The 26094-nt window shown below is 45.1% G+C and overlaps 1 protein-coding gene across 1 annotated transcript in view; it reads right to left on the bottom strand.

The window, feature by feature from the left end:
• Positions 1-531: 531 nt before the first annotated feature.
• Positions 532-26094, bottom strand: part of LOC119177846 (rifampicin phosphotransferase) — a 117468-nt gene continuing 91905 nt past the window's right edge. The window contains exons 32-39 of the mRNA XM_075867303.1: positions 21100-21163; positions 19663-19826; positions 15594-15683; positions 12816-12856; positions 6023-6099; positions 5329-5431; positions 2115-2189; positions 532-683 (exon numbers count right to left, since the gene is read on the bottom strand). Coding sequence (XP_075723418.1) covers positions 610-683; positions 2115-2189; positions 5329-5431; positions 6023-6099; positions 12816-12856; positions 15594-15683; positions 19663-19826; positions 21100-21163 — 688 coding nt within the window. The 3' untranslated portion in view covers positions 532-609. The remainder of the gene's footprint in view (positions 684-2114; positions 2190-5328; positions 5432-6022; positions 6100-12815; positions 12857-15593; positions 15684-19662; positions 19827-21099; positions 21164-26094) is intronic.

A 26094-nucleotide genomic window follows, 5' to 3' on the forward strand; every position in this document is an offset into this window, starting at 1 on the left:
AAGGCCAGCCAAGACGTACGATCCCCCCACCGCGAGATAAGGGTGCGCGAGTCAGCGTCCACCCCCCTTCTCCCCGCAATGCAAAGTACGCGTCGGAGATGAGAGCGCGCGCAACCACGTCGTGGCGATGTGGTGATGCACATTCATTGCGCCATCTTACTGGTAATGCTGAAAACACATTAGTTTCCCCCGATATGCCTGTTACCAGTGGTGAGTGTAGATATAAAAAGCGTGCCATTGGAACGTTGAAGGAGGTGCTCGTCAGTTGCTTAGAGGTCCCAAGTTGGATTCTGCGCGCCGGAGTCCTTTTTTATTAGTTTCTTTTTCTTGTGCTTATATATATATAAATACGAATACATATACGGTGACTGACGGAGACCCCAATGTCGACGACAACGCTGGCGGCAACATCCAGCTAAGATTTTTCATATGTTGCTATCGCAATGAAAGGCAATAATTACCAGCATGCTGATGCACATTCCGGTCTAAGAGCGATTGCAGGCTCGCAAGTGAACTAGACTGAATTACTACTGAGCTGTCCAACTTATTTTTTATTTGTTATCATTCTTGAACAGAGACACGAAGTCCTCCTTCTGGTTGATATGGTTGTCAGACATCATCTGCCTGCAGCAGGGCAATTTTCTTGATGATGCCAGTGTTGCCATCGAGGTGAATTGTGTCGCCTGTAGAATACAAAAACAGAAAGTTACTTTACTGACTTTATGTCTACACATGATTAGAAGCATTATTGTAGGCCAAAGTTGTTTAGCTCATAACCTTTTTTCTTTCTAATAGACCCACGTTTCGTAGCAATTGTTGTATTATTGGCGAAAGCTTACTTGTCCGGAAGGATGACATTTTACTAACTTCAATCGATATAGATCAGTTAGATCCAACAAAACCTCTTTTGCTAGATCATGATCCCACTGGTAAAAAGTGCTAAGAAGGTATCCACAGCAATCATTACCACCCCGAAACGACATTCACATCACGTCTGTGTGTTCGCTCGGTCTTCTTGTGTCACCCGATTTTCGAAACAAACTAAAGGCGTTTTGATGAAACAGTGATCTCGTTCTGAATCCGGTGCAGTGGTGGTCGTTTGAGCCAAAAAAAAAGAAAATTTGGCAGTTGTTCTGTGTATGAATACAACAGATGAGCGAAGCATTTTCGAAATGGAACACAAACGATTATGCGCCTGATCTTGCTGCTGCCTTTTATGAAGGTTAGGTGAAGAGCGAGTGGGGAAAGTATTAATTACGCTCGGTTGTGCGAACAACTGAGCGAATCAGTTGTTCGCACAGCGAATCAGGTGCAGCGCGAGTCATCTGCTAGGAGCGTGCACCTGCTGTGTTACTCGGCGCGCTTGTCCAGCGCAGGAAGCTTCGACTGCGATGGCAGAGCGTGAGCCTAAACAAACTGTCGCTTCTTTGAACTGCAAAAGCATTTCGTTTCTGTGTAACTTCGGCCGTGTTAGCCAGCGCCGGTTGTGGCCACGGTATTCAGTAAAATCCCACTTCTGCCAGTGAACATTACGTGGTGCGTCGTGGGATTGCCGAAGTTCCAACAAGGACCTTCAATGTTTGTGAATGTTCTGTATTAGCAGCAGTAAAAGATTTTCTGAGTGTTAGGTTCTGCGACGTGAAGAAACACCAACTTCCTCAAACTGCGCACAATACTGTTCGAACTTCATTGCTGCATGCTCCTAAATGGATCGATGAAACACACTTTATGGCTTCTAGTAGCACTTTTTTCTCATTTCTACATTGTTTATGTGCATACATCCTCGACATACTGTATGTATGTGCATCAGCGGCGTTTGCGTGTGTGTGTCTGTGTGTGCGTGCGTGCGTGTGTGTGTGTGTGTGTTTGCTCGTGTGTGTGTGTGTGCACAACTGCTGTTTTGATTACAATACTCTTCTGTAAATCCTTTATTTTTTGCTTTGTCTCTGTGGTTCATTGACTTGACGAGCACGTTTGAAAAGACTTCAAACTGCACCAATGAGGACGCGTAGTATTGGAGACGCTTAGAAGTGCATTTTTATGAAACAGTTTTCTGAACTCGCTCTATATTACAAAGGCAACTATGGTAGTAGAACCACGGGATGGTAACTTACCAGAATTAAGCATCGTGGTAATGCCCTCAATACCGACAACGCAAGGAAGGCCATATTCACGAGCGACGACGGCACCTGCCAAAAATATAAGAAACACCCGTCGAGAAATTTTTAAAATATTTAACGAAAAAATTGGCAGATCCCACGCATAGTGGGAATCGATGATAGGTGAAGCACGAATGAGGAAGGTTGACATATGTCACTTTAAAATAATCATAATATGTGTTTCATGTAAGACGTGACTACATGCTACGCTCATAGCGTTCTCATAACAAAACTTAACACACGCGCAGGCTGGGTGCAGTGACGCTACGCTAGCACAGGGCGAGCACTCTATAGTCTGACGCCTGGCGCGACCGGTGTGACCAGCGTCTGTCGGCGCTGCCCGCGACAACCAGCACGAAATGCTACATGTTGCAGTTCGGGCTGACGACGTTATCCAGGCAGCACCACGTCTGCCTCCCTCGGTGACGGAGGGACGCCGGGCACGCTCCAACGCGCATGCGTCAAAGCAACGCCGCGCGGCGCACGCCTGGATTGCAATGCCAGGCGTGCGCATAATAATAAATAAATAAATAATAATAATAATAATAATAATATTATTATTATTATTATTATTATTATTATTATTATTATTATTATTATTATTATTATTATTATTATTATTATTATTATTATTATTATTATTATTATTATTATTATTATTATTATTATTATTAATTTACCGTTCCCAGGAACAACGATATAATCTTTCTGTAGGCACACGCGAAAATAAACAATAGAGTACAGTCGACCAAAAAATATCACGTTAGGAAAGCATAAACATACAGGCAAAGAAGAAATCAGTGCAAAATGGGAAGAATCAACGACATGACGAGAATCGTGGAATGGCAATTAAAAGTAGAGGGGAACACACTCAACTATGTGGAAGGCTACCTGAAAAAACAGAAAAGGGAAGCATCCGAACCTTATGAATAACTGACTTAAGACAATGAAAAGCTGAGATAAGAAGAATGACAGTGGAAACCATCAAGATAAGGAAAGTTAAAATTACATAGACTTTGTACTCTGTTAAGGGTAGAGTGTTGAAAAGAACTTGGGAAGCACTTGAAATGGTTCATTCTCTCTGGTTATCTTACGCGAAATCCGAAAATATGCAGAACTGAGAAGCAAACGGCAAGCTATATCGTGGACTAGTTTAAAAATAATAAAATTCGGCAAATCCCACGTACTTGGGAATCGACGTTATGCGAAACATGCGGAGGGAGGTGACCGTGTTGCATTTTTTTTATTAGGCGACGCGTCCTGAAATGACGCTAAATGTATCTACAATTGTTCAACGCACAGACATATGTTGAATAGTTGCAGATATTTATATAACCAGTTGTTTGCACTTGCGCAACAACGATGCCAACTGGAACATGTGTATTAGCAACACCAGAAGCTGATATGAAGCGCCGATGCTCGCGAGGATGCTGGCTTTGGACACTGCTACATAAATCAACTTCAGCGCATAGCAACTAACCACAATTGACGTTAACCCAACGTGGCTGCTCTAGTAAAGGAGTACACATGCAATGTTTATAAAATTGGTTGGGCAGCACTGCAACTACTATCAACATTTCACAAAGAATATCGTCTATCTGAAAAGTAGTTCCGAGATCTGACGTAGCCCTGTGGTAAAATGGTTCATTTAGACGGAGAAAGCTTTGGTTAATTCCAGCTGGGACCCTGACATTTATTTTTTGCATTCGTGGGTCGACGGTACCAATGTCGGGTATTTTTTAACGCTCGCTAGTTAAAATTTTCCATGTGTATTCTCGTCGTGTCTATCACCTGTGGTACATACACGCATATAAGTGGCTCATACTCGCCCGTGGGTATGTGCCACTGTCTGGAGGGAAGTGTTTCACGACATGCGCGACGGGAATGTTACATATTCATGTTTTGACCAGCGTGTCATATTCGTCAAACCATCTTACCCTCCCATGCTGATTTTGGTTCACGCCAAGGAGGTGATCACGAGAGCACCCAAACGTCAGCGGCTGGACAGACAGACAGACAGACAGACAGACAGACAGACAGACAGACAGACAGACAGACAGACAGACAGACAGACAGACAGACAGACAGACAGACAAGACAGACAGACAGACAGACAGACAGACAGACAGACAGACAGACAGACAGACAGACAGACAGACAGACAGACAGACAGACAGACAGATACGCTCAAAGTCACCAAACTTCGCTAAAGAATTCTTCGCATTTAATAATCAGTGATCCCACATGCTCTTCTCTTCAAAAACTCAAAGGCAAAAACCTTAGAGCCAAGCAGCGATGTCATGTGATTACGGCATAGCGACATGAGGTTGACGTCGTACATTTTGATTTCCTGTGATGTCATTAGCTGACGTCTTCATATGACAATCATTTTTCGCATCACATAATTTCTGACTGACTGTGTTTTATTTCTGTGCTTCCAGAGACGGAATCATCTTTGTCCGTAGCACCTAGCCGACTGCATTCGCTACCAAATCCTGCCGAAACACGCAAAGTCTGACGCCATTATGGTACACCTAACACAGTCATACTGCAAGCCAGAACATTCCGCTATAATTCAAGGACAAAATTATGCTTGGAGTTACCGTGAGCTAGCAGCTGCGAACAACCGTCTCCACAGCCACGTGCTCCACCACTGAAGAAAAGAGGTTCCATACATGCGTGCCAAAATCACAGTATGATTATATGGCAGTGCGTATAGAGGAAACCGGAAATTGTTCAAACCTGGGACTCTTTAACGTAATATCAATGCACGCCCGTCCAGCGTTCCGCCTCCGTTGAAATCAGACCACCGCGGCCAAGATCAAACCCATGATATCAGCAGCCGACTAGCATAACCACTCTACTACCGCCGCGAATAGAACCCCTTCATGTATCCTTAAAATGAATATTGCTGCGGAAGAGGGCGATTCGTGAGCGTGCTCTTTCATTGTTCTTTTCAGCCTCGAAATTCCGTGGTGGGGCCTTGTTGCAAGACACGTTCACCTAGCAACCCAACCTCATTGCACTTTCATTCGGTGGCTTTTTGTAAAAAACAAAGTCGCATCGTATTAACGCTTTCGCACCAGAAGAGTCACTCTCGGGATGCTTGTATACAAAGAAACTGTTACATTCTCGTTTACATAAGACAGCTTGAAGGTTTGAGGCTCACCGTGGGACAGTGGCCCTCCAATTTCAGTGACAACTCCGGCCAGCAGCGGGAAGTATGGCGTCCAGCCAGTATCAGTGGCAGTGGTTACCAATATCTCACCTTTCTGTGCGGAGAAATAAATACGGTAAGGTAAATAGTGCTACACGAAGAGGAGGAAAGAAAGAGCAGTATTTATTTATTTATGCAAAAGGAAACGATTATTGATTCATTGATTTGTGTGGTTTAACATCCGAAAATCAACATATGATTACGAAAGACGCCGTATTTGAGGACTCCAAAATTTCTACCACATGGGTTTCTTTAGCATGCACCTAAGTGTGAGTCCATGAACCTACAGCATTTTCGCCTCCATAGAAAATGCAGCCACCACAACCGGGATCCAATATCACGACCTGCGGGTCTGCAACCGACTACCTTAGCCACTAGACCACCGCGGCGGACCAATGTAAATGGTTTTTCTTCGGTTTGAGAGTGGCGATAATTCTAAAGGCGTGTAAGAACAAAATTTGTTTATCTTATTTAACAAATGTGGGATATGGTGTGAGGAATGTTACAAGTACAGGGGAGCTGTCAGTGAGAAGTTTTAAAAACATTGCCCAGAAAGTCGTTCAAGAAGGCCCGTTCTGTGTCTTGTATCTTTATTTCGCCTATATTGACATGGCAGAAATGCTGCCCATAAACGATGCGACGTCACCTGTGTGAGTGGCGCTTCGTCGAACATCACTGCCACGCGTACTTTGCCTTCGACCACGCCTTGAGACATTGGGGTCCCTGAGAGGAAGAAGTACATGGCCCAGCAGGTGAGGACGCATCAATTTTCGCTTATACAATTGCACACTAAAGCAGCGCACTACGGCTGCACAAATCAGTCTCACACTTTCACACTAGTTGCTTGTTTTTAATCACAAGTTTAATAATACAGCATGATTTTGAAGGAAATAATAAAAACTGTAACAATATCGACACGTCCTGTTAGAGCTCACTGATTCACAAAACAGTAAAAGCGTCTTGTTGCCCATAATAAACAAGCAAGTTCAGATGCGAGTAATTTATTTTACAATTGGCAGTACAATACAAGGTTCACGTTAAGAAACTCTATTTCGATAATTGCCAAAATATGATTTGTGTCGAGAATAACACCTGTGTTGTTATCTGATAACCTCCGATGTTGCAAGAAGCAAGTCGTATTGTCGCTCTTTTAAAAACACGCGCACAATCTCCTTTGGGGATTTTCCAAAGGTTGTTTGGGTTTTTTTGTGCTTTGCATTCTTTTCAATAAGGTTGTTGAGCAGCGTGGTTAAAACATTGAACTTCAAGGCGACAGGCCCGGTTGAAGCGTCAACACAGAAGAGCAAGTTTATTTTTATTTTACGTATTAATTATGGCTATCATTGTCTTCTGGGACAAGACGGAGGTACGGACAGTTTTATTAAGGAGTCTGTATATAAATGGTTGAGCTCCCCCCCCCCTTCACACCACCACCACTACACTCCACGAAGGAGAGATACCAGTGGGGCTGATAGGCACAAATGATTTGATTGATTGATATGTGAGGTTTAATAAGATTGATAGATTGATATGCGAGGTTTAATATCCCGAAACCACCATGTGATTATGAGAGACGCCATAGAGGAGGGCTCCGGAAATTTTGACCACCTGGGGTTCCTTAACGTGCACGCACCCAAATCTGAGCACACGGGTCTACAACATTTCCGCCTCCATCGGAAATGCAGCTGCCGCAGCCCGGATTCAATCCCGCGACCTGCGGGTCAGCAGCCTTAGCCTTAAACCAGCAACCTTAGCCACTAAACCACCGCTGCGGGGGAGGGCGCGAAAAGATACGCAAGAGAACAGAATTATTGTAAACTACTGCTTTTGTGAAAGAGCTTTTTTGGACGGCATTTTTATTAATAGTGTGCTTTCTTTTTCTAACGTTAGCCAGAATGTTGAGACAGTGCGTGGCGAAACACTTGTTCGGCATGCAATTTTCGCGAAGCCAAAATTTATTTGATGTGTGCAGTTCTCTTTGTCAGCTGTACAAGCTCTACGGCAGAGGGCCCTTACTCAACCATGTGTACGCCTCCACGAGGCAAATGGTGGCAGCCAGGAAACAGGCGCCAGACCAATGCCAGGATGCCAACCGCTGCTTTCTTTTGTCTGTGCGCTCGGTCTGTGCACCCTGCACAGATCGAGGGAAGTTGAAACTAGCGTGTAACATGTCTGTTGTATGTGTCCGTGGCACGCTACCGGACGTCTACAGGCACGCATGGGACTAGCAATGGACTTGACCTCTGCTCATTTGGTGGCAGTGCATACTGATGATGCTACCCCCATTGATGGCCAAGCATCTATCTAATTCTGTTACATTTTTGTTGTGTTGAGTCGGAGCACATCATTCACGAATCGAGAAACACTATGCCGCTACCACCATAAAACGGCGTTCTAGGAAGAACCGCACTACGCGTACGCATATAAGGCCGAGCAAGTCCCACCCCCCCACCCCTCATTCCTACGGAGAAGGAGAATCTGACCAGATTTAGGGGAGTGGGAGGGGGGCGCTTGTTCGATACTGAACGAAAATTGAAGACTGCGTCGAAGAGCCGCCAGATGTAAGAAATGGCCAACCATATTGCTAATCAATGCTTTATTTATTTACTATTTTTATTGACCCTGTTCACTGTCGAACGACTCCTTAGATTCGGACGCAAAAGTTTGCAGTCGATGTGAGGTATTCGGGAGTCTTTTCGATGCTATTTGTCGCTTGACACATAGTGACCCCAAACCGCTTGTTCCGCCTCTTCGTGTATTATTTGGGCACGATGGAATTTCCAAGCTGAAGGGCTTTTGATAATTTCGCCACCTCTTCAGCTGAGAGGTGGTTGCAGGTGGCACGGCTCGTACGCTCTTGCTAGAAATATATATCTTGTTAATGACAATTTCTTTTCATTGATAATTTCAGTGATGGATAACTCTTGCAAGTGTCACCATTCAAGCGGCTACCGGTTTGACCAGTTGTAATGAATCTGAATAACGGACGCTCTGCTGGTAATGAAGAAGACGAGGATGATGAGTGGCTGCAGTAGTAGCTCGCGCACGCCGCTCGCCATTAGCCAGACCTGCCTGATAAAGCTCATTTTGCCAAGCTGCGTCTGAACCTTTCTCGACGTAAAACACCTCTATTTTAAGTGGTGGAGGAGCCGGGGTTCCCATCAACCTGGAACTTCGCAATCGGACGCTACCCTCACCGTTCACCATGACTGCTGCTGGCCCTTCTCAAGCTGCCTTACCAACAACAGTCTACTGTACTGGCGTGCCTCGGCAACGCGACCCGCCAATTTTTCGCGGCAACGACGAACAAGACGTTGAGGACTGGCTCGTCGAGTACGAAATCGTAAGCGCTTCCAACAAGTGGAATGCCTGCGACCAGCTCACAAACGTGCGCTTTTACCTCGCTGATGTGGCCAGCCTCTGGTTCAAGAACCACGAAGGCGAAATCACCAACTGGTCCGCATTCAAGACCACCATCGCCGCGGTCTTCGGTCGTCCCGCCGTGCGCCGGCTTCGCGTGGAACAGCGTCTCCGTAGTCGAGTCCAGCGCAGGGACGAGACATTTACAAGTTACATTGACGATGTCTTGTCTCTTTGCAAGCGCGTCGATGAATCTCTAACCGAACGCGACAAAATCAAGCACATCATCAAAGGAGTTGACGACGATACCTTCCAGATCCTCGTCGCTAGGAATCCACAGACCGTCACCGATGTTGTCCAACTCTGTCAGGAGTACGACGAGTTGCGTAAGCAGCGTGTCTCAACGCGCAGGGCCGCTGAAGATACGGCTGAAGTTTCCGCCCTCGTGCACGACGTCGCTGCTGATCACACCGTCTTACTGCCCCAAATCGAACTATTCATTCGTGAAGAAGTTGCGCGTCAGCTTTCTCTTGTGGCCGAAGCATCCGCGCCAGTGACCTCGTTAGACCCACGTCTACGCCAGGTCATTGAGACACAGGTCACGCAGGCACTGCCTCCATCGCCATCTGTCCCTACGCCGCTGACCTACGCTGCCGTCGTTGCTAGACCCCAGCCCCACCTGCTACGCGGCGAGTGTCTGGGAAGCCTCGAGACCTTAAATTGTATTTTCGAAGACCCGATCTATCCAGACAAGCCATTTTTACCGACTTGTGCCATTACACCCGCAACTGACGCTAATGAACCTATGGATGTATTCCGCAAGTCCATTGATTGTAACCTCACGCCTGGGAAGCAGGAACAGCTGATCAAGCTCCTACAGCGTTTTCGAGCCTCGTTTCACCACAATCAGCCTACCTTAGGTCGAGCGTCATCTGTTGTTCACCGTATAGATACCGGTCAAGAGACGCCAATACGGCAGCGTCCATATCGTGTGTCAACTACCGAACGCCGTGCCATCAATGAACAGATTGACGACATGCTGACACGTGGCATAATCGAACCGTCAAGCAGTCTCTGGGCCTCTCCAGTTGTGTTGGTGAAGAAGAAGGACGGATCCATCAGGTTTTGCGTGGACTACCGGCGTCTCAACCGAATCACGCGCAAGGACGTCTATCCGCTGCCACGCATTGACGATGCCTTGGACTGCCTACAGGGAGCCGAATTTTTCTCTTCTTTAGATCTGCGCTCTGGATACTGGCAGGTACCCATGGCAGAGGCCGATCGTGAAAAAACTGCTTTCATCACGCCCGACGGGCTTTACGAATTCACAGTCATGCCCTTCGGCCTCTGCAACCCGCCAGCTACTTTCGAGCGGATGGTGGACTCTATCCTTCGAGGCCTCAAATGGAACGTTTGCCTTTGTTATTTAGATGACATTGTCGTCTTTTCAACTGATTTGGCAACCCATTTAACCCGCCTCGAGAAGGTCCTCGAGTGTATTTCTTTCACGGTGCTGCAACTGAATCTGAAGAAGTGCCATTTCGCCACTCGAAAGCTTACGATCCTTGGCCACGTGGTTTCAAAAGACGGCATTCTTTCTGACCCTGCCAAACTTACAGCCGTTTCAGCGTTTCCCAAACCGACCACCATGAAAGAGCTCCGAAGCTTCATAGGCCTTTGCTCTTACTTCCGGCGCTTCGTCCGCGATTTCGCGACGATCATCGCCCCTTTGACCAAGCTCCTCGCCGGCTCTAGAGACCTTTCAGCCTGGTCTGCCATCTGTGACGATTCTTTCAATGAACTGCGCCGCCTCATCACGTCGCCGCATATTCTGCGACACTACGACCCATCGGCACCCACAGAGATCCACACCGACGCTAGTGGTGTCGGGCTAGGCGCTATTCTTGCACAGAAGGAAGACGGCTTCCAAGAGTACGTGGTTGCCTACGCAAGCCGAACTCTTAGCAAAGCCGAAACCAACTATTCTGTCACTTAAAAGGAATGCCTCGCTATTATTTGGGCGATAGAGAAATTTCGACCTTACGTGTACGGGCGCCCTTTTGACGTCGTGACTGACCACCGCGCCCTCTGCTGGTTGTCGTCACTGAAGGATCCAAGTGGTCTCCTCGCCCGATGGGCATTACGCCTCCAAGAATATAATATTCGCGTGGTCTATCGCTCCAGCCGGAAACATTCGGACGTAGACGCCCTATCCCGTTCGCCTCTACCCCCTGACCCAGACTGCTGCGAAAGTCTAACCTGTGATGCCACTGCCGTCACCATCGCCGACATGCCATCTGAGCAACGCAAGGACCCTTGGGTTGCTTCGATTCTAGACATCCTGGCTGGGCGGACGGCTTCCCCCCCCTTCTCGCACGTTGCGTCGGCAAGTCGAGCACTTCGCCACTCGCGACGACGTGCTGTACCGACGCAACTACGCACCCGGTGGACGTCAGTGGCTACTCGTGATTCCACGTCATCTGCAATCCGAAATTTGTTCCACGTTTCATGACGACCCCCAATGTGGCCACGCAGGTTTCCTGAAGACTTATTCTCGTATACGTCTCCGATATTACTGGCGTGGCATGTACCGTTTTATACGACAATACGTTCGGGCCTGCTCGACGTGCCAGAGACGAAAAACTCCCCCTTGTCACGCCAGCGGTACCTTGCTACCCTTACCATGCCCATCCCGACCATTCGACCGCGTCGGCATCGATATCTATGGTCCCCTTCCCAACACCGCTGACGGTAACCGCTGGATTATAGTTGCCGTCGACCATCACACGCGGTATGCCAAAACTTCATCCCTTCCCTCGTCTACAGCAAAAGACGTTCCGACTTTCGTTCTTCACAACATCGTATTACGTCATGGAGCCCCTCGGGAGTTACTGAGTGATCGTGGTCGCGTATTCTTGTCAGACGTCATCACAGCATTGCTGCGTGAGTGCCACGTCGTTCACCGCACTACAAGCGCCTATCATCCCCAGACCAATGGAATGACAGAGCGCTTCAACCGCACCCTTGGTGACATGCTGTCTATGTATATCTCGTCAGACCACTCCAATTGGGACCGAGTGCTCCCGTTTATCACGTTCGCTTATAATACCGCCATTCAAAGCACTACTGGGTTCTCTCCTTTTTTCCTCCTTTACGGACGCGAACCTTCTTGCACTATGGACACCATTCTTTCGTACAAACCTGACTCCTCAGAGTCCACGACTTTGTCTCAAGCCGCTACATACGCTGAAGAATGCCGCCAACTGGCAAGATCATTCACAACCCAAGACCAAGGACGCCAAAAGCACCACCATGACGCATCAAATAACACTACTTCCTACGATCCAGGTTCACTCGTCTGGCTGCATGTCCCTTCTGCTACACCTGGTCTTTCTACCAAGTTGGTCCCCAAGTATAACGGCCCATATCGTGTGCTACAAACAACGTCACCGGTGAATTACCTCATCGAGCCACTGGAACCATCTTCTGACCAATGTCGTCGTGGCCAGGAAATTGTCCACGTCTCGAGACTTAAGCCCTGCTACGACCCTCCCGTGTTTACTTGTCCATAGGTCGCCAGGATGGCTCCTTATTTCGCTGGGAGTAATTGTAATGAATCTGAATAACGGACGCTCTGCTGGTAATGAAGGCGAGGATGATCAGTGGCTGCAGTAGTAGCTCGCGCACGCCGCTCGCCATTAGCCAGACCTGCCTGATAAAGCTCATTTTGCCAAGCTGCGTCTGAACCTTTCTCGACGTACAACACCTCTATTTTACAGTATACAGCTAACGACAAGGAAAATTCATAAACAGGATTACATACGCATTCTGTGAACTCATTCTTGTTCTTTTCACGCAAGCAATGTTCGTTTGATAAAGTTTTGTGGAATTACAGGATGGGGGCAACAATGCTTGCTTGATCATTGGCGCTTATTTATGATATCTCGAAAAAGGCAGGCACCTGCTCTCTCGGGTGGGTGCCTTGATCAGCATTTTACGGTAGACAACTCCCAAAGATGAATATCTGTGGATCTTTCCAAGTGTATACCGTAATTGCTTTAAAAAAAAGCTAACTTTACCTTTAATTTCAAAGTCCCCTTCTACGGACTTTTTCGAGACGCTCAATCTGAAAAAAAAAAGACAGACAGGCATCTATAAGCTAAAGTATTCTGAAGAATAAAAGATTAGTGCACTCTATTGCTCTTCAGTGTAACTGAACTTCCAAGTTTCAAACCTCTAAGATATCCAAATACAAAGCAATAAAGCATTGTTGGAACCTATCCATAGAGACGCAGCTATTCAAACTATTTCATTTGTTTAACTGGATATCACAGTCATGCTGAGGAGGGCGAACTGCAGGTAAATGTTTTGGAAAGCTTCGCAAAACCGTTATATCGATGCCGAATCACAAGAGGAAATCCGCATACGAATAAGTATTATGCCTGTCACTGGATGATGTAGTCAGAGCAGAAATAGTAGCGAAGAAACCTAGGCTTTGTCACAGTATATACGGTGATGTCATAGCCGGAAAATTGTAGTATGGCCCCCACTGCTGAATCATGCACAGTCCAACCTAAAATAATATAGAGCACTGATCTGTGTTTGTAGCCAATAGTTAGGCTCGCTTCATACAGATGTACTAACGGGGACGTGTGATAATTAACCCATGGGGAACTTCGTGATTCAAAAGAGATCAAAAGACGAAGATTCATTACAATTGCTCTGACTTTTTCCTTTAACACATCGTATACTCCTGCAACGTGGAACCCATGCAATAAGTAATGCTTTTCAAGCAATGCGCAACGATAAATTGCTGTTTACTAGGCAACATGCGCCAAGAAAAAAAATAAGAATGTCGGTATTATTAATGTGAACCTGAACTAGTTACGACGACCAAGTACGGAAGAGTGTCTGAATATCAGAGGACAGACTAAATAAACGTAACTCAAACAGGCACACCAGTAAAAACACACCAACAAATATATTGACAAAAGAATTGAGGCAATATTTTTTTTCTCCGAATGCACCACCCTCTCCCCGAGAACAATCTGCTAATAGGCACCATTCTCCGCAGATGCGCTTGTTTCCGCACATCTTTCCATTACCAGTGAACCAAAAATAATTCAGAGTTGTGCTGGATTTTGGTGTTTACCACACTGACTCTCATCGAACGCACACATTTGGTCTTTAAATGTAGCCCTGAAATTTCAGCCGGTGCTGCAATAGGGCATGAAAAGCGAAATTGGCGTCTGGTGGTCTTTTTTTTTTTCAATCCGAAGCATTCATTAGCGAACTTCGGCAAGTTTGACCATATCTATCTATCTATCTATCTATCTATCTATCTATCTATCTATCTATCTATCTATCTATCTATCTATCTATCTATCTATCTATCTAGCCACCTACTACTTCTAGCTATCCTGGCCGTTTGGATAAAGGGATCTGTACCAAAATTTGGTACGGCATAACATGACGTATGACAAGCATAAGAGACTGGTCATACCATGAACATCATGATATGCATGTCATGAATTCAATGAATGTCTTCACTTACATGTCATGGTCTTGCTGCTCCTGCAGTGGTTTCGTTCACATAGAATACCGCAAAACAGGTTTGGTATGACATGACTGCATGGCGAACAGCACTGACAGGCCCTCACGTGGAAACCATGACATGCATGTCATGTAAGATCATGACTGCATGCCACGCTAATGATGCAATCGCGGTCGTTTTGCTAGCATCACCTACACGAAATTTGGTATTAGAGGACGTGAATTGATGACGATGGTATGTCACTGATGCAAACATATTAATCATGGAATGCGTGACATGTAGCAACATGACTACATTCCACGCTCATGATGCGCTCGCGGTTGTCTCACCAGCTTTACATACAAAAAACTTGGTATTACGTGACGTGATTGATGACAAAGGTATAAGACTGGTGCAAACATAATTATCATTTCATGCGTCTCATGTGAAACATAATTACATGCTACGCTCATAGTGCACTCACGGCCATTTCGATAGCTTCAAATATACCCAATCTGGTGTTACGTGATGGGAATAGATGACGAAGGTATGTGACTGGCGCAAACATGATAATAGTGACACATGTGTCATGTAAGAAAATGACTACATGCCACACTCATGATGCACTCGCAATTGTTTCAGCAGCTTCATATATACCAAGTTTGGTATTACGTGACGCGAATGGATAGCAAGGGTATATGACACATCCAAACATAATAATGATGACGTGCGTGTCATGTAAAACATGGCTACATGCTACGCTCGAAGTGCGCTCATGGCTATTTCGCTAGCTTCATATGTATCAAATGTGGCGTTACGTGACGTGAGTAGATGACGATGGTATATGGCTGTTGCAAACATGATAATCATGATATGAAAGTTATGTACGGCGTAACTTACGTCCGCCATGTAAATTTGTGCCGATTTTAAAGTGACATATCAACGTTCCTCATTCTTGCTTCGTTATTAATCGATTCCCAGTGTACAGTACGTGGGATCTGCTAATTTGTGCGATGGAAAATTCACTGCACGTTACAAGCGCACTAGAGTAGTGTGAAAGCAGTAATTTCTCTATCTAGTGACTTACTTTGTGTAGTCCTATTCGTTTTCCCATGTTTCTGTGTGTTGTAGATTTTAGGAAAAAATACTGCTTTCTCATTGCATAAGATTACGCTCTGCTTTTCGATGTGAGCAAAAGTGAATGCAAACAGCATGTAATGTATCTACATCTCTTGCTGTGCGAATTTCAAAAAAAAAGCATCGACCACTGTGCCGATGCGCCCAGTTGTCCACTTTTCATAACGAAAACGAAATTGAAAAGTACAGAATACTTACCGGCTTCGGGATTCCAACAAAGACAGATGGATATCGGTTCTTGTCGGCCTTAGCGTGAATCTTCTGGCGCCTTTGTGCTCTAAAAGATGGACCATTAGAAGACCAAATGACACGACGACAAAGAACGAGAACAAACTTTTGAATTAGGGACAGCAAAAGACCAATGTGAAATATACTCAGAACCATGTATTCCCATCGGCTAGATGTAATTTGTTACATGAGACAAGACAATGGGGCGTAAACCTTCATACAAAGAACAAGAGAAAAGGGAAGATAACACAAACGCCCAATAAATACTGAAAATGCACATACAGGAAGAGGAGAATGTGCGTGTGCCGGTTTATCTGCGTAGCGCTATAGACAAGAGGCGATAGCTATCGATCCGGCACACGTCGCGGTGTACGATAAAAATTACCGTTCCGATAAATTACTTTTTCTTGTTTCGAGTTGAACTACACTCTTAGTCAAATCCTGGGTAGACGACATGCCTGCAGGCAGGAAATCAAGTCAAATTATTGCCGCTTCTACGCGGCTCTGTCGGCGTGTCCCAGAGGATTTGATGTGGCCTTCCAAATAGCTGGGACAAAGATTAGCCGGAATTTTCGGTCCAATTTTTTCCGGCAAGATAAGGCGTGCGGTTAGGCGTGACATTTCCGTAGGTGACCCGGCCCTGATGCGGTGGTGGAAAAAAAAAAGCATTATTTTCAGCTTTTCAGAGCAGTTTCTCGCCGATAATGTGGCGGATATTAAATGCGAAGATTTCCTAGCGAACTTCGGTGATTCGGAGCATATCCATCTCTGTTTCTATCTATCTATCTATCTATCTATCTATCTATCTATCTACCTATCTATCTATCTATCCAGCCGCTTACGACTTTTAGCTCACCTGGCCGTTTCGATAATCACCCGGCCGATCGATACCAAACTTGGTCTGGCATAACCTAACTGTATGAGGAACATATTTGACTAGTCACAACATGAAAATTATAATATATATGTCATGAATGTCATGATATACAGGTCATGATCCTGAAGCTCTTGCGGTGCTTTCGTTCAAATGGCATGTTGCAAAACTGGTAAGGTATGACGTGATTGCATGGAGAACACAAGTGACAGACTCTAACATGAAAATCATGACATGCGTGTCATGTAACAACACGACTACATGCCACGCTCATGGTGTGCTCGGGGCCGGTTCGCTAGCGTCACATATACGAAATTTGTTATTACGGAACGTGAATGAATGACGAAGGTATGTGACTGGTGCAAACATGATAATCATAAGTTGCGTGTCATGTAACAACAAGACTACATGCCGCGCTCATGATGCGCTGGCGGCCGTTTCACTAGCTTCACTTATACCAGTTTCGGCATTATGGCACGTGAATGGATGACGAAGGTATGATGCTGGAGAAAACATGAATATCATGAGATGCGCGTCATGTAATAACATGACTACTTGCTACGATCATGATGCGCTCGTGACCGTTTCACTAGCTTTACATGTACCAAACTCGGTATTGCGCAGCGCGAATGGACGGCATAGATATATGACACATCCAGACATGATAATCACGACATGCGTGTCATGTAACAAATGACCACATGTCACACTGATGATGCGCTCGCGGCCCTTTCGCTAGCTTCCCATACGCCAAATTTGGTATTACGTGACGCCAATAGATGACGAAGGCATTTGACTGGTGCAAACACGATAATCATAAGATGCGCTTCATGTGAGAACGCGCCGATACATTTCGACGTGATGCGGTGCACGTGCTCGCCGGCGTTCATTTCGTCGCGTCATCCCGGTGCTGCCACGCCAGGCGCCGGTCCAGCCATATACTCGCAGGGCCACATCACGCTGCCTTGCTTTGACGCATGCGCGTTTCAGTGCGTCCGGCGTCCCTCCGTCATGAAAAGAGGAGATACAGTGTTGTCTGGGTAACGAATCGGCGTGAAATGCAGCATGTCGTATTTCGCACCGCTTGCCGTCGGGCCGCGCCGACGGACGCTGGTCGCGCCTGGCGTCAGACTATTAAAATGCTCACGTATTGCTAACGTAGCATGTAGCGTCGCTGTGCCCAGCGTGCGCGTGCGTCAACGATACGTTGGAGTATAATGAGCTCTTCATGATGCGCTTGCGCCTGTTTTGCTAGCTCCACTTATACGAAACTTGGCGTTGCGTGACGTCGATGGATAACGAAAGTATATGACTGGTGCAATCATGATAATCCTGACACGCGTTCCATATAAGAACACAACATACCTTGCTCATAGCGTGCTCGTGGCCGTTTCGCTAGTTCCAAGTATACAAGTGTTTGGTATCACGTGACGTGAATAGATTACGAAGGTCACCAACACATCCGAACATGATAGTCATGACACGGAAGTCGTGTACCACATCATTTACCTCCAGCCTGTAACGCTGTAGTTATTTTAAAGTTACATATCAACATTTCTCATTCGTGCTGCGCATATCATCAATTGCCACTGTAAGTGGGATCTGCGAATTCTTTTCTATCTCTTCTTTGTTTTCGTTCTTGCTTTTTTTTTCATTAGTTTTCGTTTTTATGTAAACACTCATGTCCCTTTTATTTAACGCCCTTCAATGGTCCTGTCAGGCATTTCAAGTTAACAAAGTGAATCTATTGATAATAAGAAGATAACGTGATCCGCAATGTCGTGGCACGAAATCAGATAAGAAAAAGAAGAGCTGAATCATTCTGAAGGCCTTCTATCTGGTTTTAAGGCACCACTGCTACCACTACTGCTACAAGATGCCAAAAACAAGAAAATACTGCCGGCGGTCAGGAATGGCCTTTTGCCTGGAAAGACAACTGGCTGTAGAAGTATAGTCGTCACCGTTACGCCCATGCAACAAAGCATTGCGCCGATGGAGGCACGAGAATTGTGTTTCGTCGCAAAAAAAAAAACTGCATATTGTTCATTCCGTTCAGTTTAGACTTCTTTTGCAAGCGATTTCAAAAATAAAAAGTCGCCATCTATATGTGCCGGATCCAAGTTTCATCCTGAATAGCAATAATAGTGGGTTAAAACGATTTACACCACAATATATATTGCAAGTATTTCGCTGACATGAGCACACTGGCAAAAAAAAAGTGTAGGAGCAGTCCCGATTAGGAGCAAAAACAGCGTTTTTCTCACTTTTCAATAAAGTGCACTTGCCTTTCCCCCAAAAAAAAAACAGAGAACACCACTTTTATTTGGTCGGCCTGAGACAATTGCTAAGTAAGCCATGTCAAGCAGCGCTCTATCGGTGCCTACAAGAGCCAATGTCTCGACGGTCACGTGTCTGAGGCAGTCATCATGTGACCTGATTGTTCTTGTCCTCATCATCACTCTTGCCGTCATCAGACACGTGCTCCGCATATTGCGTTCAATCGTCAAGCGCTGCATACCTAAAGATTTCACTAGAATTTATTTGGCCACATGGGGCGCAAAAAGTGACCAAAAACTGATTGGAGGCTATCACCGAAGGCTAGTTGCGGGTACAATAAAAAGTATGCGATTATTAAGGTTATAAAGCGATATATGTCAAGAACGTATACATGTTTCAGTGCACCATGCAGTTTCTCGTGAGTACAAATAAACATAGCATGATGAAAAACACACTGTGTATTACTTGTTTTCAATGTAAACGTATGGAAAATCAACATTATGAAGCTATAAGTTCACCCTATAGTTGAAAACATAAGAAAACACTTTATGGGTAAAGCAGTATTGAAAAGTTTCATCGACTTAGAAACATGAAAGACAATGTATCAATACTGTTAACTTTATGAAGGCTAAAAAAGCTTTTTTTTGACCAAATGAATTGCAGCCCAAGTTGTCCGTAAACATCCTAAGTAGGTTTAGTCGTGAAACGGCGTGAAAGACCAGAACAGTACAACCCCACTTAGCGCTACATGTGGTTGTAAGTCTGCCATTATTGCCCTGTCTCTCTGCTATTTTCCCTACTAGGTTTAACTACCTAGCTGACAATTTCAAGTTTACTGAATGCGCACAAAATATGCCGTGCTAGCTTCTTTTCTTACTTCAGAACAAGTTCCGGTGATCTTGTCCTCAAAAGGATGCCGATCTCCTCATAGGTCAAGAAGAACAACAACTCGTGCGAAGGCAGTCTACCTTCTTGCACCATGCGATTTGAGAGCTGATGACACAGCAGTCGTAGTTGGTGGACCACGCGGACTGTTGCCGACTGAAACACATGAACACGGTATTGTTGAAACACAACTAGTGCGCCGTATAGTGCAAAAAAAAAGATCATTATGCAGGGTCGTCTTCACTACGAGCCTCACTTCAGATCAAGAAGGTGACCCTCAGAAAAAAAACTCTGCCTACGATACTGAGGGCATGCAACAATGCGATTGACAAAGAAGGTATATAGACTTTTTGCTATGTCTCTTGCACAGTGGCTTATAATGTCTTGCGTGAAGTCTGGTTGCCTATTTCGAAGCTTAATGCATTGCCAAGTGCGCAGCAAGCTCTAACCTTCAACCTTTGCAGTGTGATAGGAAGAGTTTCATTTCGCATTGTGTATTATGAAGCGCACAGAAGGGCTTCTCGGTATATGTTTACAAATTATTAGGCAGTAAAAAAAAAGCCTTTCCATGCTTGCTTCTGTTCATGAAATAATAAACTGGTTCTAATGGGAACAGCCGCGGCGAAATTTTGTTCAGATTAGCAACGTCATACCACCTGCAATCTATTATTCACCGTACGTCATTACCATGAGTGATGAATATGAAAAGTTGCACGGCTTTCGTATGTTTTAAACAGAAACAAACCCTCCTCTGCTTTAATTGAGCAGCCCAGCTCCGTATTCAAGCATTTATCGTTTCTTCTGATCCGAAAGGGCTATTTACCTGTTTTTTTTCTTTTTTAGAAAATCTTGTGTGGAAGAAGACTTCACTACATATTCAAGAAATTACAAATGTTACTGGGCTGGGACGTGGCCAAAGAGACCACACTATAGGTCCAAGATGAAACCATTTATTTGGCTGAACTTGTGGCCAGTGAATGGAAAGTCTGATTACAGCGATACATACTGGCACTGACAGCAGCATCGGCCGATGAACTGATAAGTGGTGAAGCACGTCGGCATTTATACTTGTGCCGTCGAATATTACAGCGTTACCGCTAGCGCCCACGTAACTTCTAGAATAAACTGTAGTGGTTGCGTTGGGTGCGTAATCGCATCGGAAAGTTCTACTAGTATGTCAAATTTTCTCAGTCATTCGGTGTGATTTGCGCAAGACAACACTTAAAGTGTAACGGGGCGATAACTCGAGGAATGAATGCGGCACTATTTCTCACCTAGAATAGGGTTCTACGCATGAAAGAGGCATGACACTTACCGCGTGTCGTGAAGCGCACAGCACGCTTATCACTCTGAACTAGCGATCGAATCCCGTGAATGCCGAAATCTCAGCGTAACAGTAGTTATGTCGCCACTAACTTTGCAGGCTCACCTTTGTCGCCTCTCGTGCTTCCACCGCAGCTCGTGCCTTAGGCGCCACCAGCTTCAATATGAAACTGCAACATACATGTAATACATGCAAGAGCAAATCTAGCTCAGCATTGTTCCGGTTAGTTCAACAGTTTATTAATAATAAAGGTGTGATTGTTATGTGAGCATCTGTTATTGGTTCTAAAAATGCAACTCTTGACTGTTTGTTGGGCACGCTAAAGCCCATTTGTCCTTGGTGCGAGGAACCGCCCTGTCAACGACAGTGCACCTCGAATGTTGGTCTGTGAAATTCGTTTTATTAAATGAAAGCATGCTTTCGTTTTCAGACACACACTGTCCTGCGACGGTGGTCCTTCTGGTTTTGGTATGCTTCTTTGCATAACTGTACTACATCATGGCAGAGCTTGCTTATGTTTCCCCTTTTCTATGAGGTGGTTCCAAAGGTTTTGCTGCAATGGTGTTCGACGTATTCATGTGAGCATGCTTTTTTAGGCTTTATGAGCAAACATAGCTGAAAACTGGTTACATGCAGTTGTAGACCACTCCCCTTAGTCACAAGCTGTCAATATCGAATAGGCGAGTTACGTGCATAGTTTCACCGTTTCTTGCCGGACCAAAATCAATAACAGACCCTCATGTATTCCACAGGTCCTCAAGTTATCAGCGAAATAACCATGGCTGAAAACTATTGCACTAAGTGTTATAGCACGGCGGACCTAAACCTAACGACTCATACCACGCTGAAATGCATCACTGCAATGAAAAACACGACTCGAGGATGGTGATCAGGGGGTACAAATGGCTCTTTCAAGTAAAACCTAGTGAGAAGTTCGCTCTGGTGGAGCTTTGAACATAGTGCGCCAGCTTTACGCAGCCTTTCGTTTCTGTAGATTTCTACAATAAAAGAAAAAACCAACAGGCAATAAGGCCAAAGAACGTTCTTTATCTGCGTTTCAAGGAATTCGTACAACACGAAATTAAACGTGCCCTCGCAAAGGTAGTTAAGCATTCATTCTGCATTGTTTCTCCACAAGGGCGAAGTAATCAGTGCTTAACTAACAAATTACAATGTCACACCAAGAAAGACAAGCAGCTGCTAGAAAGTTGCAGCCCGCTCCTCAAGCATAAAGCACGCATGAAATGACCATACACAGGACGAACGCGGACAAACTGTCATAGCTCGATGACACTTATAGCAGGCTACTCAAAACAGAAAGAAAGATGTGCGGAATGGGCGCACAAGTATAAACAGGGCAAGTGCGAACAAATATTAGAATTCTTAATTCTTCGTGTGTAAGCAGCGCGCACCCTTCGTGTACGCGGCCGCTGCAGTGGGCGACGTGTCATGCTCTCTTTAACCAGTGTAACTTGAAAGCAAACTTGCGGTGGAAGCGCAAGAGGTCCCAACCGCCCAAATCATTAGATAAACGTGTGCGCGAGCGAACCACTACGCTAGATAACATCTATGTGCACTTTGAAAGCGCCACGTGGAGGCGCGCGCGCACAGTGACACGCTGGGTGGCGGCGGTAGCACGAACTTGAGAGCGCGCGCACCCAAGGAGAGCTCGTCGTGCCAACTCGCTACTGATTACAAAAACACGCTGAAGCTGCCGAGATCTGAGGACGGCCAGTGGCACTCGGTGTATATGAATAGCTTGCTGTTCCCTTATTACAGAAGGGACGCTTTGTGGGTTAGCGCTTAGCGCCAGGCGCCGAGGAGCGCGAGGTCGCTAGTTCGACGCCACACTGCGGAACTTATCCTTCTAAAGTTTTTTTTTTTTCTTTGTGATCTCTTAGTGTTTTAAAAAGCCTTATTCGTGACGGAAATACGCCTGGGAGCCACGGTAAACCTCGGCATAAAATACTTTCATGTCAGAAAAGCATAGCAGACTTCTTTTGTTGCTGGTAACTGCACTGAGTTGACCATCACCTCAACTGGAAGGAACTAAAGTGGCAGCAAAAGCACTGTCTTGCTTCACGTCAGTGAGAGAACCTCCGAATTGCGTGTCCGATGTTCTACCATATGAGATACGGCAGAGGGTGCTCCTTGTTTCACTTGGATGGGTGTTTAAGAGCGTTTAATTACTGGGAGTATTACCCAATGTGAGGAACACTCCTTTTTCCTGGGTGTGCCACGTGGCACGTTATCTTTGCACGAGGTGGTAGCTGATCAATAAATACTCACGTGATATGTAAAGCATTAACTCAGCCGGGACGATTGTCTCGCTTTAAAACTGGGAAAGAAGAGGGATTCTTGGAGGAGTTGTTTTCTTTCTTAAGCGCGAGCAACGAAACGGACAGACTCCTAAGTAAAGGAAAGCATAGAAGGCATCAATTGTCGCTTTTAACTGTAGTGTAATTACTGTGAGCAAAACTGAAGGGATATAAGGTGGTCGAATTAGGCACTTCTTCCTTCAGTGGTATCAGAAACCAGAAACGGTTGTGAGTCCGAAGATTGTAGACTCGAAACTCGCTGAAGAAAATGGTGATTTTTCATGCACTTTAATACCTTTATATTTTGCGCACAATCGTGACGCTATATTAAAAAAAAAACAAATCTTCTCTCCTATGACCTTTTTGGCTTAAGTTCAGTTTGGTTTGTGTCGAATAACGGGTCCCCAAAGAATGCCCCTTCTTCTGTATAATTCATAGTATATTTATTTCACCATGACTATACAACACATAAGCCGTGATCATATCCCATTTCGTACGAAAATAACTACAGGAACCAGCAGTGCAATGAAAGACTTGTTCTCGTTTTTCGTCGAGTGCAGTGCGCCACCATCTAATTATTGTTAGAACATGCAAGATAAGGTTTTCTCTCTCACCCAAGTTGTAGTAGGGAAGCGAAATTGACATCAGAATATATAATAAATGAATGGCACTACAGTAAGTACGCCATCAACCGCAGCTATGCATCCATCTCAGCCTTTGTGCAAAAACTTTGTTAGTACCGCTAATACGCACATTTTGTAATGAACTACAAGGCATCAAGTTGGCAGCTTACACATTTTCTACGCGGCATGGTTCTTTCCTACTGAAAAAAGAAAGCTACCTAATTACCTTCAACATTTCGTAAAGTAATAGTGAAAAACAATTCAACCAGCTCCGCACCGTGGAAGCTGTCGAACAGCCAATCTACCAGCGCGTAAGTGTGCGTAATGGTAGCCTAACACAGCCTATAGTCCGATTTCGGGCATAATCATAACCATCATTATTTCGAGCATCATCATCATGAAGATGGTCATCACTTTAGACACCATGGTCATTTCGCTTTATCCATCTCGAGCCTCATTTTCATCGTCACCATTACCACCACTATTTAGTACCATCATCATTTCAAGCATCGTCATCAAGATAACCATGATTTCCAGCATCATCAATATTCGGTGCTATTCATTCCATTATTCACTCCCAACTTTGTACTCGCCAATGACACCGGATAACGCTTGCTCGACACAAAGCAGCTCTTCTGATAAAAAATCACTACGTTGCCTGCAATGCATCATTGAAATAAATCATGGCTTCTCAAAGCGGGTTCCGTGGAACCTAGGTGCTCTACAGGTCTCTTCTCGTGGTTCCGGGAGCCAGCGACAAATTTTCCCTGGTTTTGCACTCACAAAGTCACTGGGATGGCGTACCCGAGAGGTACTCAATCTGAAAAACCTCCAGTACTCACACACATTTGGTGAAGCGAGAAAAGTAATTTCAATTGCACGTCAATTATTAAATTTTATATACCCTTAGTTTTGAATTTTGGCACGTGATTACACGAGCACGAAATATGCTTGCATGAAAGGGAAGCAGCAGTTACAGTTGCACGTGGTTACAGTTGGGCAGCATAGCTATTGGTCTTCGCAGCACTTATATTTGTTCATTTACGCAGAGCAACTGGGCAACACTGTCCACCGAAGCCGGCATCCGACATCGACCTGCCCGAAAAGATACGCCTACCCTCAGCTGTCCACGTGGTATACACGGGAATCTGCAATATCGCGGCCGGGCTTCAAGTTTCAAGTTTCAAGTTTTATTATTTCCAAAAACAAGGTACAAAATCTAAGATGTACAGACGAGGGTCCCAGAGCCAGAGACTTTAGTGGGACCCTCAGTTTGTCGATACAAATCGATGGTAAAATTTATACAGATCAACAGAAAATTCTTACAATATACGGACATCAAAATGCACTTTTATATCACAAATAAAGCCAAAACACGCAACATGGTATGAAAAAAACAAAGTACAAACGAGTCAAACAGGTAAACGATCACAAGTAAGGCTATTCGAAAAAAATTATTTTTGACGGACTTTTTGAACAAAGAAATTGAAGCGCAACGCTTAATGCTAGAAAGTAACGCATTCCAAGAGGATATCGCACTGAAAGATCCGCTGTTGAGGCTCTGCGCCTCCGCGGGGACTTGTCAGTGACGTCACCCGAGAAAACTACAAAAGCGGGCTTTCCTGTATCGACCCCTCAGTTTGGCAGCAGCGCTCTTGGTCTTTGCAGCACTTATATTTGTTCATTTACGCAGGTGAGCAAAACGTCTCCTATAGTGTTTTCTCGGTAGACCGTTGCGCTGCTGTTGGGCTGTAGGTCTGTGTTTGTATATTTGAAGTTGACTGTTTTCATCATGACAAAGGAGGTGACGAAAACTTTCGATGACTTCCGCCGTGAAATGCGTGCCGAACTAAGAGATATACGCCAAAGCGTAAAATTTTGTAGCCAAGTCTGTGACAACGTTAAGCAACTGTCAAATGAAATTAAGCTGCTCCGTGAAGAGCTGCAACATGCTAGACAAAAAAAAATGACCAACTTGAAACAGAAAACAAGAAATTGCAACGTAAGGTTGATGAGCTCGAGCAGTACACTCGTGTGAACAACTTGGAAATTAAAGCCCCCAGTGATGAAGTCCCAGTGGAAATTGTAAAGAAGCTTGGCGATACCATTGGGGAAGAAATCTTGCCATCAGACATAGAGACATGTCATAGAATACCTGT

The sequence above is a fragment of the Rhipicephalus microplus genome, chromosome 1, assembly GCF_043290135.1.
Source record: "Rhipicephalus microplus isolate Deutch F79 chromosome 1, USDA_Rmic, whole genome shotgun sequence".
NCBI classification, from domain to species: domain Eukaryota; kingdom Metazoa; phylum Arthropoda; class Arachnida; order Ixodida; family Ixodidae; genus Rhipicephalus; species Rhipicephalus microplus.